Below are 13,295 nucleotides of genomic sequence, written 5' to 3'. Positions count from 1 at the left end.
CTACTTAGTATACTAGAAGCCCTCAATGGTACATGTATAGTAATATGCTAACAAGTAACATTTGACCGTGTTGTTTGGCACGCCTTCCACTTGCTGTGCGTGTTTACCATTGGCGTGTGGAACGCGAATTTATCGGCGCTAGTTCAACCATGGAGCTATCTGTTCATAGCTCCATGGTTCAACCAGTTGGCAATAATAATTCCATCCGTGACCTCTAGTAATTTGCTATAAACAGGGAATTGCTCTTCTGAATAGGAACTCGCTGCGATAACTTACAGGTGGGTCATCAGTGTTAACCTGATGGAGCACATTGCTAAATTTGTTGATGTGTCAACAATACAGCTCTGAAGGTCTGACAAGGCTTCACACACAATTCAGAGCCATGGTCACAATGGTCAACTCATCCATCACTATAAGAAACTTTGAGCTTGGGTAGCAGTGGAATTGCATGGCTCTTAATGTGAACATAGTTTCCATATTCTAGCGTAGTTGGTTGAGGGGGGGGGGGGGGGGTAATAGTGATCTATGAACTGTCTTCTAGCTGTTCGGATTTCTAACACTATCGTTGATCTTCTATAGTGATCATGATAAGTTAAAATAAGTTATGAACTGTGCATGCACCTGTTTGAGAAATAACGAAAATCTGAAAGTTGGCAGAAAATGGATGAGAAATATTTTCCTTGTTAGAGATCATGATCAGTATTGGCCCCAGATTTGAGCAAAAGTACTTTCCTATCGGCTCTGGTCGTTCATATTAGTCCCAGCCCATCAAGGGAAATAATTAACTTTAGTGTCTCCTTGTGGAACTACTTACATTGGCAGTCAAATCGCTGTTGAAATATTAGTCTTGGCCAAGTCGTTTGTACTACTCTTTTTCTCGCGAGCAAACTGTACATGCCTCAGGGTCCGTTTCTGCCTATCACGATCGAATGTGCTTGCCCACTGCCGATACAAATTAGTTATCGAAAGCGTTACCGGGGCGTTCTCTGGGCAGTACAGCAAACATATACGGGGAAATGGCTCTGAGAAAAAGAAAGGTGGGCCTACACTAGGCTGTTCATACTAGGGTCTTAACAAGACTACTGCAATACGTGAGCGCCGTTGACCATTATCAGACTTTTGGCATGTTAAGGGACACGGGACTATTAACGTCGAGATGTACTAATGATGTAAAACGGTGAAATCTGAAAAGTGTTTTGCACATTTGCTACCATTTTTACAAATGGCAAAAATCTGAAAATTACCTTTTTAGAACTTCCGAAGTATTGCAGATGTCAAAATTTTGGCAGACGGGATGTTCGCAAAATGAAAAAAATCTGAAAATCATCGTTAGCAGCCTATATTTCATCAAAACGGTTATTCACATCCCCACTATCCCCCCCCCCCCCAACAATGTTGGCATTTCGAACAGTAGTGCTAAGTATATCAGAAGGAAATTTTAATATTTTTTTTAACGTTTTCTCAAGATGATAGTAAATGCGCAATGTGTAAAATACAGTTTTGCAATATGTGTAAGACTTGAATATAATATCCTTTCTACGCGTCCGTCGTGGTCTAGAGCCAATAATGAATGAGACAGCGGATTAAACAGCTATACTCTGTGCAGGGAGCTGTTACAACTTCCCTGTTTTATATGAAGTGGTAAGTAAGTCAATAACGAATGAAATTCCCAGGTCTCATCTGTGGAACGCCAAAACCGACAAATATGCAAAAAAAGTTATGTAAACATAAGTCATTATGTGCACATTGAAGTCCTTATGTGGCACTAACAGCACCTCCACATAATGACCATAATTATCATGCGATCCTTACACTGCCACATATTTACATGTCCTTATGTGGCGATTCGAGTATCTACATAAGGACTAACGCAGTTCGTTGGTCATTACGTGGCGACACGCAAGTATCCACATAAGGACTAACGAATATCGCCGCGCTTGTATATATATATATATATATATATATATGTATATATATATATATATATATATATATATATATATATATATATATATATATATATATATATATATATATATATATATATATATATATATATATATATATATATATATATATATATATATATATATATATATATATATATATATATATATATATATATATATATATATATATATATATATATATATATATATATATATAGGACAAGGGCAAGGATAACAAGAGTCTTCCAGTCTACCATGGTGAACCTCCCTCTTAATTTCATATAATGACGTGAGAGCATGGTTGCTTTCAGTGTATGACGTCATTTAAAAAGAAAACAATCAATAATGTTTTATATTTTAATCAAAACAGCACACCACATATTTCAGGAATATATGTACTCTGAGAAACAAAAATCAATGCGTTTACTCTAAATTGTAAATCTATAGTATTATTATTGATTTCTCTTCACAACTAAAGAACGATATAAGCTGTACTAGTTTCTCTCAGAATGAAATTGTTTGGGGGTTTTATGACTTTTTCGTTACTGAGAGGCAAACATATAAGTTTTGCTCCTCATTATTTTCGTAAATGTTATCAAACATCTTAATGAACTTGACATTTAACATTGCATTTCCAAGTGCAAGGCCGCTTCTTATTACACTTGCAGCGCACTGACATGGCAGATCACTCTAACCGCATTGATATATACATTCAAGTGCGCCGTATCTGTATAATAAAGGCAGGGGGTATGATCAACTTGAGCAAAAGGCAATTTGCGTAATGTTGAAAGATAGCAAGTATTTGCTGTTCTAAAATGTATAATTCATGACTGTTGAGTTTGTATTACAATTTTTAGTTTGATTAACATGCAGGTGCGGCGGAACCGGGGAACACACACATCACCAACCCGATTAGTTCTACGAAACCATAAAATAAAATGCCCCTTGTCATAAATAAGAAGTCCCCCTTTCGGTAGTACAAAGTACTATTTTTTCATAGTTTTTTATTCGATCTAGAACTATCTTTTGTTATTTCAAATATGTCTTTTTGCTGGTTCAAATTATTCAAGAATATGTTGATAAAAAGTAACAGGTTATGGACACATTAAAGAAAATGTAGTAATTAAAAGTTCCATAATATGTTATTGAAAATCATAAAAATAATTATCAATCGATAATGGTCACTTTTGTCGGAATGTTTTGATCTCACCATGTTGTTGCACCTTCAAATCATAGTCACAAGTACCACTGTCCCTCAAAGATTGCGTCAGCCCCACCCCCCCCCCCCCACCCACCCACCCACCCTTTACGATTAAATTAACTGTTTTCCTTCTTCCTCGAATACCATAGCACTTGTAATGGAATCTCAAGGCTACCCTATAGAAAGCTGTTTCTCCAGACTGGCTTTCATATTAAAAAACAAAAAGAACTTGATTGCTCCTAATATGTAAGAAATCAGTAACTAACCTTTACCTCCTTAACAGCTGTTATATAGCACAAAGTTCAGTCGTACTTTCATGAATCATAAAAGATTGGAACCAAATTATTTGTACCCTGTTTGGAGCCATCCATTTCTTTCATTTGAATGATTTTATACAAAACTTTCAAAATTTGTAAAAGAAAGGCCAAGAATTGATTTTAGTCAAGTATAATAATGATTATATATATATATATATATATATATATATATATATATATATATATATATATATATATATATATATATATATATATATATATATATATATGTATGTATGTATGTGTATCTTATTCTCATCACTGATTGGTCGATGTGATCTACATATTCTCTATTTGGTGGAAATGTGTGTGTGCAGAAAGATGAGTATATATGTACGTATAGCGTTCTAGTATATCTACATTCAATAAGAATTGATTATATTTATATTAAATACGTATATTTGCTAACAAGACTTCAAGAGAATCTGTTTATTAGGTGACGAAGAACTTGAGATCAACAAGTGTAAACGACAATCTGATTTTACATTTTAACATCATGAATTGGTTTCTCTTACTTTGTATTTTTGTTTTAGCATATTTCTCCAATGGAACAGATGGTAAGAAAACTGACTTTTTCCTATAACATTGCACTGTTTCAAATATATATATATATATATATATATATATATATATATATATATATATATATATATATATATATATATATATATATATATATATATATATATATATATATATATATATATATATATATATATATCACAGGAGTTTAGCCCGTTACGAACTTACGCGCAAGTTAAAGATAAGGAATGAAAATATCACTATTTTGTGCAATCTTGATAACATAACTTATTTATGTGAAATTTACTAAATTTTAGTCTCATATTCACCAGTTTTTGATTATAGAGCGACCTATTTTTCAATAAGAAAACACCGCTATCTGTACATTTGGCCACTGTGAATGTTTTATATGTATCGGGACCGGGGAAGAAAACCTCTGCGTTGTTAAAAGTTCCCAATATGTATCTAAGAAGCTCATCAATAGGTATAGAGGTGTGTGGCAGCGTGCACTGCAGTTTCTTTGGAATACACAGAGATGTGTGCGCCTGCCCCCTCCCCTCCACCCCTGGTTACCTTCATCGTCAATTAGTAGGACAGTTCAGTCGGAGGATTTTTTTGTGTGTGTCTGAATTCAAAAGTATTTATCAACACAACCTTGCGTTTAGACCTAATTATAGTGTAAATATGCCTGCACAGAAAGCACCATTTGATTTCTCAACTTTGTTTTTTTGTTTTTTGTTTTTTTGTTTTGTTGATCTGCCTGCCCTGGGCTACCCCACTCCTGTGTAAACATCTTTCATTCACCTCTGGCCCTTCCTGAACAATTCCGCAAATCCCTATACATAAATCAGTCGGGTGAAATTAAGTATCTGTTCCCCTCCCTATACCATTTAAATCCTGCCCACGCCACTGTTGTAACGTATACGTCATCACCCTATGATGAGGTCACATCGAATAGTACATAAATCCTGAACTTTGCAATCCAATGTAGTCGGATGTCGGTAGACTCACACAAATGGGTATATCGAAAATGAAAACTGACGATATACATTTCTCTTTATCATTATTTCAAATGCTGGAAGGACAAACATTTCTTTTTTTTTGAATTTACAGCAGTCACAGGTGGATGTACACAGCGGAATCGTCGCTCATGGAATGGTTGTCATCTTCTAACTGGAAGTTCTACTGCAGCTGACTGCAATAATGTAACCATCGGTGGCTACAAAGTACAACAAAACCGAGAGGAAATCAACCCTTCTCGTCCATTTTCATGCACGTCATGCCGAGGTAAGAGGCAGAGCAGGTTAAAGGATGCATCGGTATTGGCCGAAAATATGCTAGAAATTCAAATTAATGGTCAATCATGCTCCAACTTCAACAAGTATTTTCCAACCACACTTAAAATATTTTTTATCAAAAATATGCCTACAGTTATATCATGTCACACATGCACAATTAGGTAAATAGCTGCTATGCAGTTACACGTCTTTTGTTGTAACGTCAAATATTGATTCGTATTGAATGTTTTTACATACCAAGACTACATGAAGTACCTGTTAATTCACTAACATATGCATTATATGGTGCCGTCAAAATGTTTTGATTTTTTTTTGGGGGGGGGGGCGGGGGAGTGAGGGGGTGGGGTGTAAATATAGTAGTAGTTTTCAACAAAATAATTGATTGTTCGGGTGCTTTTAACAATTTTTAACCAAATGACAAATTCAAAATTAATAAGTGAGGAATTCAATATCATGCTGCCAAATGATAAATTACTAATTATGAAATGTCATCAATTTATGAATCTGCAGCAAATGATAAATCGATCATTATAGTCTTATAGTCATAAATTTCGTCAATTCAACATTTTGCAACTGAATGATTAATTACACTCTCTCATCAGAAGAAGAAAATTTGGAGGGGGATAAAGAGGGCGCCAATCTACTATATTTACTACATGTATTGACAGACAGAACAAATATTGTATATCTCGGAAATCACGTGACGGATATATATCACTTTACGTCTCCTCTCTCCAACACGGTGTACGTTTATCTATTTTGGTTAATCCGTTTTGTCGACAGAACGAAAGTCAACAATTCTTGACGAAATCCCTACGGGGTTTGCAAATGCTGTAACGACCACTGCAGAGCGACAAAACAAAGGGAGCATGGCAGCAAACTATTCTCCCATCGTGGCATTCGGTACTTCTCCGCCTGCAATACGGATGTCGTCGGAGTTCAGTTATCCGACTTATCAAGATAATGCTAGACAAACGTTTCCAAGTAGTAGTTTGTCTACGACTGGAACTATAGATGTCCGAAAAGAATCCCTTGTCTACACATCGAGTGGATCATATCCATCAAAAGAAATACCGAGCGAAACCATCATCACAACGAACCATTATGGTATCAAGGTAACTAGAGCACCATCAACTAGTGCAAGAACCATATCGACAGTAGGAGAAACAGATGCACTCCCGGCCGCAACAAGTGATCCCCTTGGATCCACTGACGTGACTAAACCGACTACCAGAACGCTGTCTACTTCAGAAGGAGTAGTAACACCACCTACGAGTGAGGATCCGTCCGGGTCTAGCGGGATAACTAAACCGGCTACCAGAACGCTGTCGACTTCAGAAGGAGCAGTAACACAATCTATTACTAAGGATCCGTCCGGATCTACCGGGATTGCTGAACCGACTACGAGAACGCTGTCGACTTCAGAAGAAGCAGTAACACAATCAGTTCGTAAGGATCCCTCTAGATATACGGGGACAGCTAAACCGGTTATCAGGACGCTGTCGACTTCAGAAGAAGCAGTAACACAATATATTACTAAGGATCCCTCTGGATCTACCGATACAGCTAAACCGGCTACGCTGTCGTCGTTAGGGACAAAACTAACAAATTCGTCAACAAGTGATCCACAGGGATCCCATTCTAGCACGGTGTTACATAACGACTCGTTCACTACTCTATCATCTTTAATTTCAGAGTCCACAAGTGCACCAGATGACGGGTCTTTGGTTACGACGTCACAACCAGATACCACATTGGTTACGACATCACAACCAGATACCACATTGGTTACGACATCACAACCAGATACCACATTGGTTACGACATCACAACCAGATACCACATTGGTTACGACATCACAACCAGATACCACATTGGTTACGACATCACAACCAGATACCACATTGGTTACGACGTCACAACCAGATACCACATTGGTTACGACATCACAACCAGATACCACATTGGTTACGACATCACAACCAGTTACCACATTGGTTACGACATCACAACCAGTTACCACATTGGTCGCAGATACCATCACTGTCCCATCATATCGTTCAACCACTGGCATCGGTAATTATTTACTTGTTATTGACTGACGTCCAATGCATATACATGAATTCCATTATAGAATTTCAGCTTCTTGGGGCATGTGCATCTTTCTATATACTATCTTCCCTTATCCTGCTTCAAAGCAACTGTATACTGTACATAACAGTAGTATTCCAAGAATTGTCCCAGTTGGGTAAGAGTTCAGCAGTGGCGTCGCCAAGGAGTGGCAAGGGGGGGGGCACGTGCCCTCCCAAAAGAAAGTGCCCCCCCCCCAGATGCGACTTGTATAGTGTCACAAAAATACTCAAACATAAACTTTATCTGCCTCAATTAAAACATAAATAACGGACAGACTACGCCCGAAAATTCTTGAACATAAAGTTACTTCAAAAAACAGCACCAGATTGCATCTAAGGACCAATAATTAATCGAATATTTCTCAAAAGGGAGAGTGAATCCCCCTCCCCTGAGTCCCCTCCCCCAGGACGGAATTCACAAACAATCATTGAAATGTCTTTGAAATGTCTGGCGACGCCACTGGAGTTCAGTCTAACGCTTTCGTGTAACTACTCAGAGTTATATCAACACACTTTATCCTCAACGTATATTCAGGACGAAAACGCAGTATTTTGATACCTAATTACGAGTGCCTATACGAAATATATATATATATATATATATATATATATATATATATATATATATATATATATATATATATACGTAGTATGTTAAGTTCAGTAATATCAATATAGTGCTCAATACAACTGGTCTATAGCTATAAAGATAAAAATAAATATATAAACACGCTATTCCATCGCGTTGCAACTCAGAGTTTCACGCACGCTGCATGCAGTGAGTTCTTTCTACTGCGGCGATCATTAGGCAACTGAATCTTGTATAGACGATTGTTTCCTTTGAGGACGGTCAGGTGGTTTCCTTGAATGGTTGCCATGACGGCATTTGGACACAAATGCTATTTTGTGACTTAATCAAGAGAAAACGCGTATACTTTACATTGAAAAAATATCATACTAGTTAGCATTGTGGCGTTAGCCTTAACAGAAAAATTGTCAGAATTTCAATCTGGATTGGGCTAATTTGTACTTATATATCTCCTTGGTGGATGGAACCTCGCATGGTCTGTCTTTTGGTCCGTTTATCCCACAGAGTGCAGGACATTCTTTACGGCTGAAGATGGCCTTTCGTATGAGATGTTTCGTGCTTCACCATTCGACGGATTCATAGAGTTTCAAGTTAAGGCTCAAAGAGACGTCCATATTATTCTAACGCCGTCACTAACCAGTGCCGATATCTATGAAATAATTATCGACAGCATAGATGACACCCGATCTGGGATCAGCAGGTGCTTAACTTGCGATAATGTGGTAACCTCACCAGACCAGCAACTTCTCTATTTGAACGAAAATGAGTTCAGACACTTCTGGATAAGTTTAACCTCGAGCGGAACCATATCGGTTGGTAAAGATGGCGAGAGTCAGCCGTTTTTGCAATGGACCGATCCCTCCCCTCTGCAAGTGAATTACATCGGTTACTATGCCAACGGTATCGTCGGTGGTGAATTCAAGTTCTGTGACTTAGGTAAGTATATGGATTTTATTCATGACAGATTTTCAGTAACTGGCTTGTGACAGTTCTTTTCGGAAGCCCTTCTTAACTAGTTATGTTCTCATAACCTTGCTTTTAGACTTAACTTTAGACCTGATTAATAGTCTTAATATATGCCTCAGAACGCACTGTTTGACAGCGGCCTAGAAGAGCAGTTTATACTCTAGACGAGGATTCTCCCAGCCCCGCCCAAGGAAGAAATCCTCAATGATAGGGCAACAACACCTCTTTCATAATAAAGTGGCTCCGTTCCTTTAGTATGATAGCCTAACTGTGGACAGTACTACACCTGTACATGGCGTGTAGCCTTATTGTTGACAGTGCTATATGACGTATAGTCTTACCGTGGACAATATTATATCCTTGACATGTAATCTGGAAAATACCATTTGGGGTATGTACTATTGTTGAATTACGATGAGAGAATTATTTACCGGAATAAAGTGATCATGTTATCGTTTTATTTCTTTTGAAGGTAATTTACTGCCACAGTGTCCTGAAAATCTGAAAAATTACTATTGTTCATGCACAATCTCTGGCGGACATACCATCTCGTACCAGAATGGTTATGTAGATAGTGTCCACAGTTGTAGTTGCGAAGGGATAGACAACGCTAGAAGGTGCCTTTGGCTTCCTTCAGACTGCCAAGAGCTTCGTAATAAAGGTATCGATGTTGATGGCCTCTATAGCATTTTTCCTTCTTGGAAGGGGATGTTACCAATGGATGTGATGTGCAACATGTTACTTAAGGGCGGAGGTTGGACGGTAAGTCTATATGGAACAATCAACCTGGACAGAAAACTATGTATGTCCTTAACGGGGACACAAAACTAAGCGATCATGTTTAACTTAGATGACAGAGATCTTTGTATATAAAGAATAACTCTGAAAAACCGGGTCCGTTTGGGAGAAATAGTAGTTTATCCGTTTGTAAAACTTTGATGTCATAGTGTCCCAACGATCTGAAACTTTACACTTTCTCTCTTTTGTTATTTTCTCTTTTAACGTATTTCCAAGGTACATTGTTAAAAAGTGTTGACAATGGAAACACTCCCATCATTAGGTTATAATAATAATAATAATAATAATAATAATAATAATAATAATAATAATAATAATAATAATAATAATAATAATAATAATAATAATAATAATAATAATAATAATAATAATAATAATAATAATAATAATAATAATAATAATAATAATAATAATAATAATAATAATAATAATAATAATAATAATAATAATAATAATAATAATAATAATAATAATGATAATGATAATAATAATAATAATGATAATGATAATGATAATGATAATGATAATGATAATGATAATAATAATAATAATAATAATAATAATAATAATAATAATAATAATAATAATCATAATCATAATCATAATAATAATAATCATAATAATAATAATAATAATAATAATAATAATAATAATAATAATAATAATAATAATAATAATAATAATAGTAATAATAATAATAATAATAATAATAATAATAATAATAATAATAATAATAATATGTGCTATTTATAAAGCGCTCTCCAATAAAATCTCAAAGCGCTGTACAGAAATAAATACCTAAATGATAACAAACAATACAAACAATTGCACCAGGTAACTAAAAGAAGCAAATATACCAAAATAGAAAAGGAATAATTAAAACATAAGAGCAAATATTTACATTACATTATAAGTATAAAGTGTGTTAAGAGCATCAATATTTTGGATTCAAAAATTGTAAAAGCCATCTCAATTACAGCAATAAACAGCGTATTAAATACAGAAAATTACAAGAAAAGGTGAATCACATGTGACTCGGTGATGTTATATTTAGACTTCATCAAGTCGTCAGCCTTCTGCGTGTGAAAGAACGTTAAATCGTCCCAAATGGAATAATATTTTTCACTTTCATAAAACTGTCCCTTAGACAAATAACGATGGCTGGGTCTGTTGTGTCGCCTTTAAAGTTCGTATACCGATTTTATGTTAGGCATATAGAACCGGCATAGGCTCCAAACCACGTGTATCTATATATACATCGCGATTTTTCCCGTTGTATTTGTAAAAAGCCGACCCATAACTTCTTAATACACATCGTGTGCCTAATTGCGTTTCCATAAACCCGTTTAACCGGGAGCGTGCACGTGCGATAGACGATATGTAACATCGTGTCAACAAGCTTATTTATCATTTATTCCGACAACTGTAACATCTGTTCTAAGATGCCAATGTCGCTGCATGGTTTACCTATCTCTATGTGCATAACATGCATAGATGGCCTATATATGCCTACCATCGCCGTGTATATATAAACACTGCGTGTGTATATGTACCGGTACCTTAATTGCATCTACAACCAGAGAAGCCTTGTACAAGGGAGTTGTTATTTCCATAGCAACTGCTGCTTGTACCAAACTCAATATGAGCAATCACTGGGTCATGGGGATATCAATGTACCAAATATTACTGACTGTTCTTACGATTTCGTGTTTACAACAGTATGCGGCGTCACATCAGAGAGTTGTTATACAACTCCCTGGTCACATACATACAACGCATACGCACGCAGATGCATACAACCCACACCAAGTTGAACACACTAAGATCCTGAATCCTGATGCATGCGTTCAGCGAAGGAACCAAATATACTTTTCTTTAATGAGTAGCAACTATGGGTGTCTTCACTTTACTATACACATCGAATTAAAAACTCAAAGATTCCCTTAAATTCATATTCCATTTTTCAGATGATCCAACGTCGTGTTAATGGGTCCGTGGACTTCAATCGAGACAAGTTGTCTTACGACAATGGCTTCGGTATTCGAAGTCACGAATTCTGGATTGGCAACTCACAACTTTACGCCTTGTTAAAGCCAACTAACTATACACTACGCATTGACATGGTCTTACCAGGCGGTTCTCCGGCGTATGCTGAATACGACTCTTTCAGAATCGAAGACAAGCAGAGCGACTTCCGAATATCCTCTCTTGGTAAATTTAGCAGATCTTCGACTTACGGTAGGTTGACCAAATCACACATCGGTAGAACTATATATCGGCAATATATGTAAATCATGACGTAGTGTTGTTATATTTGAAGGGGGGAGGGGGGGTGGGCTGCCTCGAGTCACCAACTTTTTAAAAGATGGGTAGCTCGAAGAAATATTGCAAGTTTTCCTCACTATCGATAATACAGTGACTTGAGTCGATCACTGGCAATTACTCGATTCCACCCTTAAAATGAAGTGATTCATTGCATCTCTGTCATAATAATGTATTATATATAATGCATGGGTTCATGCAATTTCTTTTACGACCAGTGGGGGTAGGGGTAAAGGGCTGATATACTGATTTCACGTATAGCAATTGGATTTGTATACTGATTAATAAAACTTGCTGCTCTCATTTCAGTTTTTGATGCAATGGCTCGTCATTTGGGTATGTCGTTCACTACATATGACTACGATGTAGATGATCAGAAGTCAAGTAACTGTGCCACAATCGGCGGTGGCGGCTGGTGGTACAACGGTGGGGCCCCCGACGGCTGGTGTTGGCATGCGAATCTAAACGGCCAGTTTAACCAGTTCAATGACAAAGCAATCATATGGTACTTTGGACAGTCTGCTGCGTATAAAGACATACTAGAGTACGTGGATATGAAAATACGGCCAACAATTAGTTAACGGGGAGATTCCAGTGGTTGACAATGTAACACTTACCGTATATATCTGATAAAGAGAGAGAGACAAAGGGGGTGGGATGGAGGGGGTGGAGGGAGAGGAGGGGAGGAAGGGAGAGGGGAGGGAAAGAGAGAGGGGAGGGGAAGGGAGGTGGAGAGAGAAGTACAATACTCCAATATCTTGTTTATATACCCTTTAGATATTGTTGATTGAATGTAACCCATTTTGAAAGACTAAACTCTTGATTCTTACAAAAGAGTTGCATCACAGAAACCGACGTCAAAAGACGAAGGATGGGTCTTACTACCCGTACATATACTTTATTATATTAAGATGTGACTTTAATGACTTTATTTGTTTCCATTTAAATTAGAGAAACGATGGTCTGACATTTTCACCACGATTCTCAATAACGAAGACATAGTTTTTCCTTGTTCGACGGATAAATAAAGGGTGACTGTATACGCATAATCAACAATTATTGATTTCATTGACATTATCGATTTTCTTGTCCAATAACTGCAAATAAAGTTATCATAAGAGCTGCACTATGTACATTCTTTATTATAATAAATACTCGATATATGTCTTAGAAGGCATTTTTTTTTTTTTTTTTTTTTAAT

The 13,295-nt window shown here is 36.5% G+C and overlaps 1 protein-coding gene across 2 annotated transcripts; it reads left to right on the top strand.

Annotated features, from left to right (window-relative positions):
- Positions 1-3,888: 3,888 nt before the first annotated feature.
- LOC139973374 (uncharacterized) lies at positions 3,889-12,732 on the top strand. 2 transcript variants are annotated; one of them, XM_071980002.1, is made up of 7 exons: positions 3,889-4,024; positions 5,106-5,276; positions 6,071-7,363; positions 8,513-8,944; positions 9,447-9,736; positions 11,740-12,010; positions 12,404-12,732. In XM_071980002.1, the coding sequence occupies exons 1-7, from the start codon at positions 3,964-3,966 to the stop codon at positions 12,673-12,675; spliced, it is 2,790 nt and encodes a 929-aa protein (XP_071836103.1). In that variant the 5' UTR covers positions 3,889-3,963; the 3' UTR covers positions 12,676-12,732. The 2 variants fall into 2 exon arrangements, with proteins under 2 accessions (XP_071836103.1, XP_071836102.1); XM_071980001.1 differs by having other exon boundaries at positions 3,915-4,024; positions 5,103-5,276.
- Positions 12,733-13,295: the final 563 nt, after the last annotated feature.

This window comes from Apostichopus japonicus, chromosome 9, assembly GCF_037975245.1.
Source record: "Apostichopus japonicus isolate 1M-3 chromosome 9, ASM3797524v1, whole genome shotgun sequence".
NCBI lineage: Eukaryota > Metazoa > Echinodermata > Holothuroidea > Aspidochirotida > Stichopodidae > Apostichopus > Apostichopus japonicus.
Note: the sequence above shows the minus strand (reverse complement) of the source record. Positions and strands in the feature narration are given on the sequence as shown.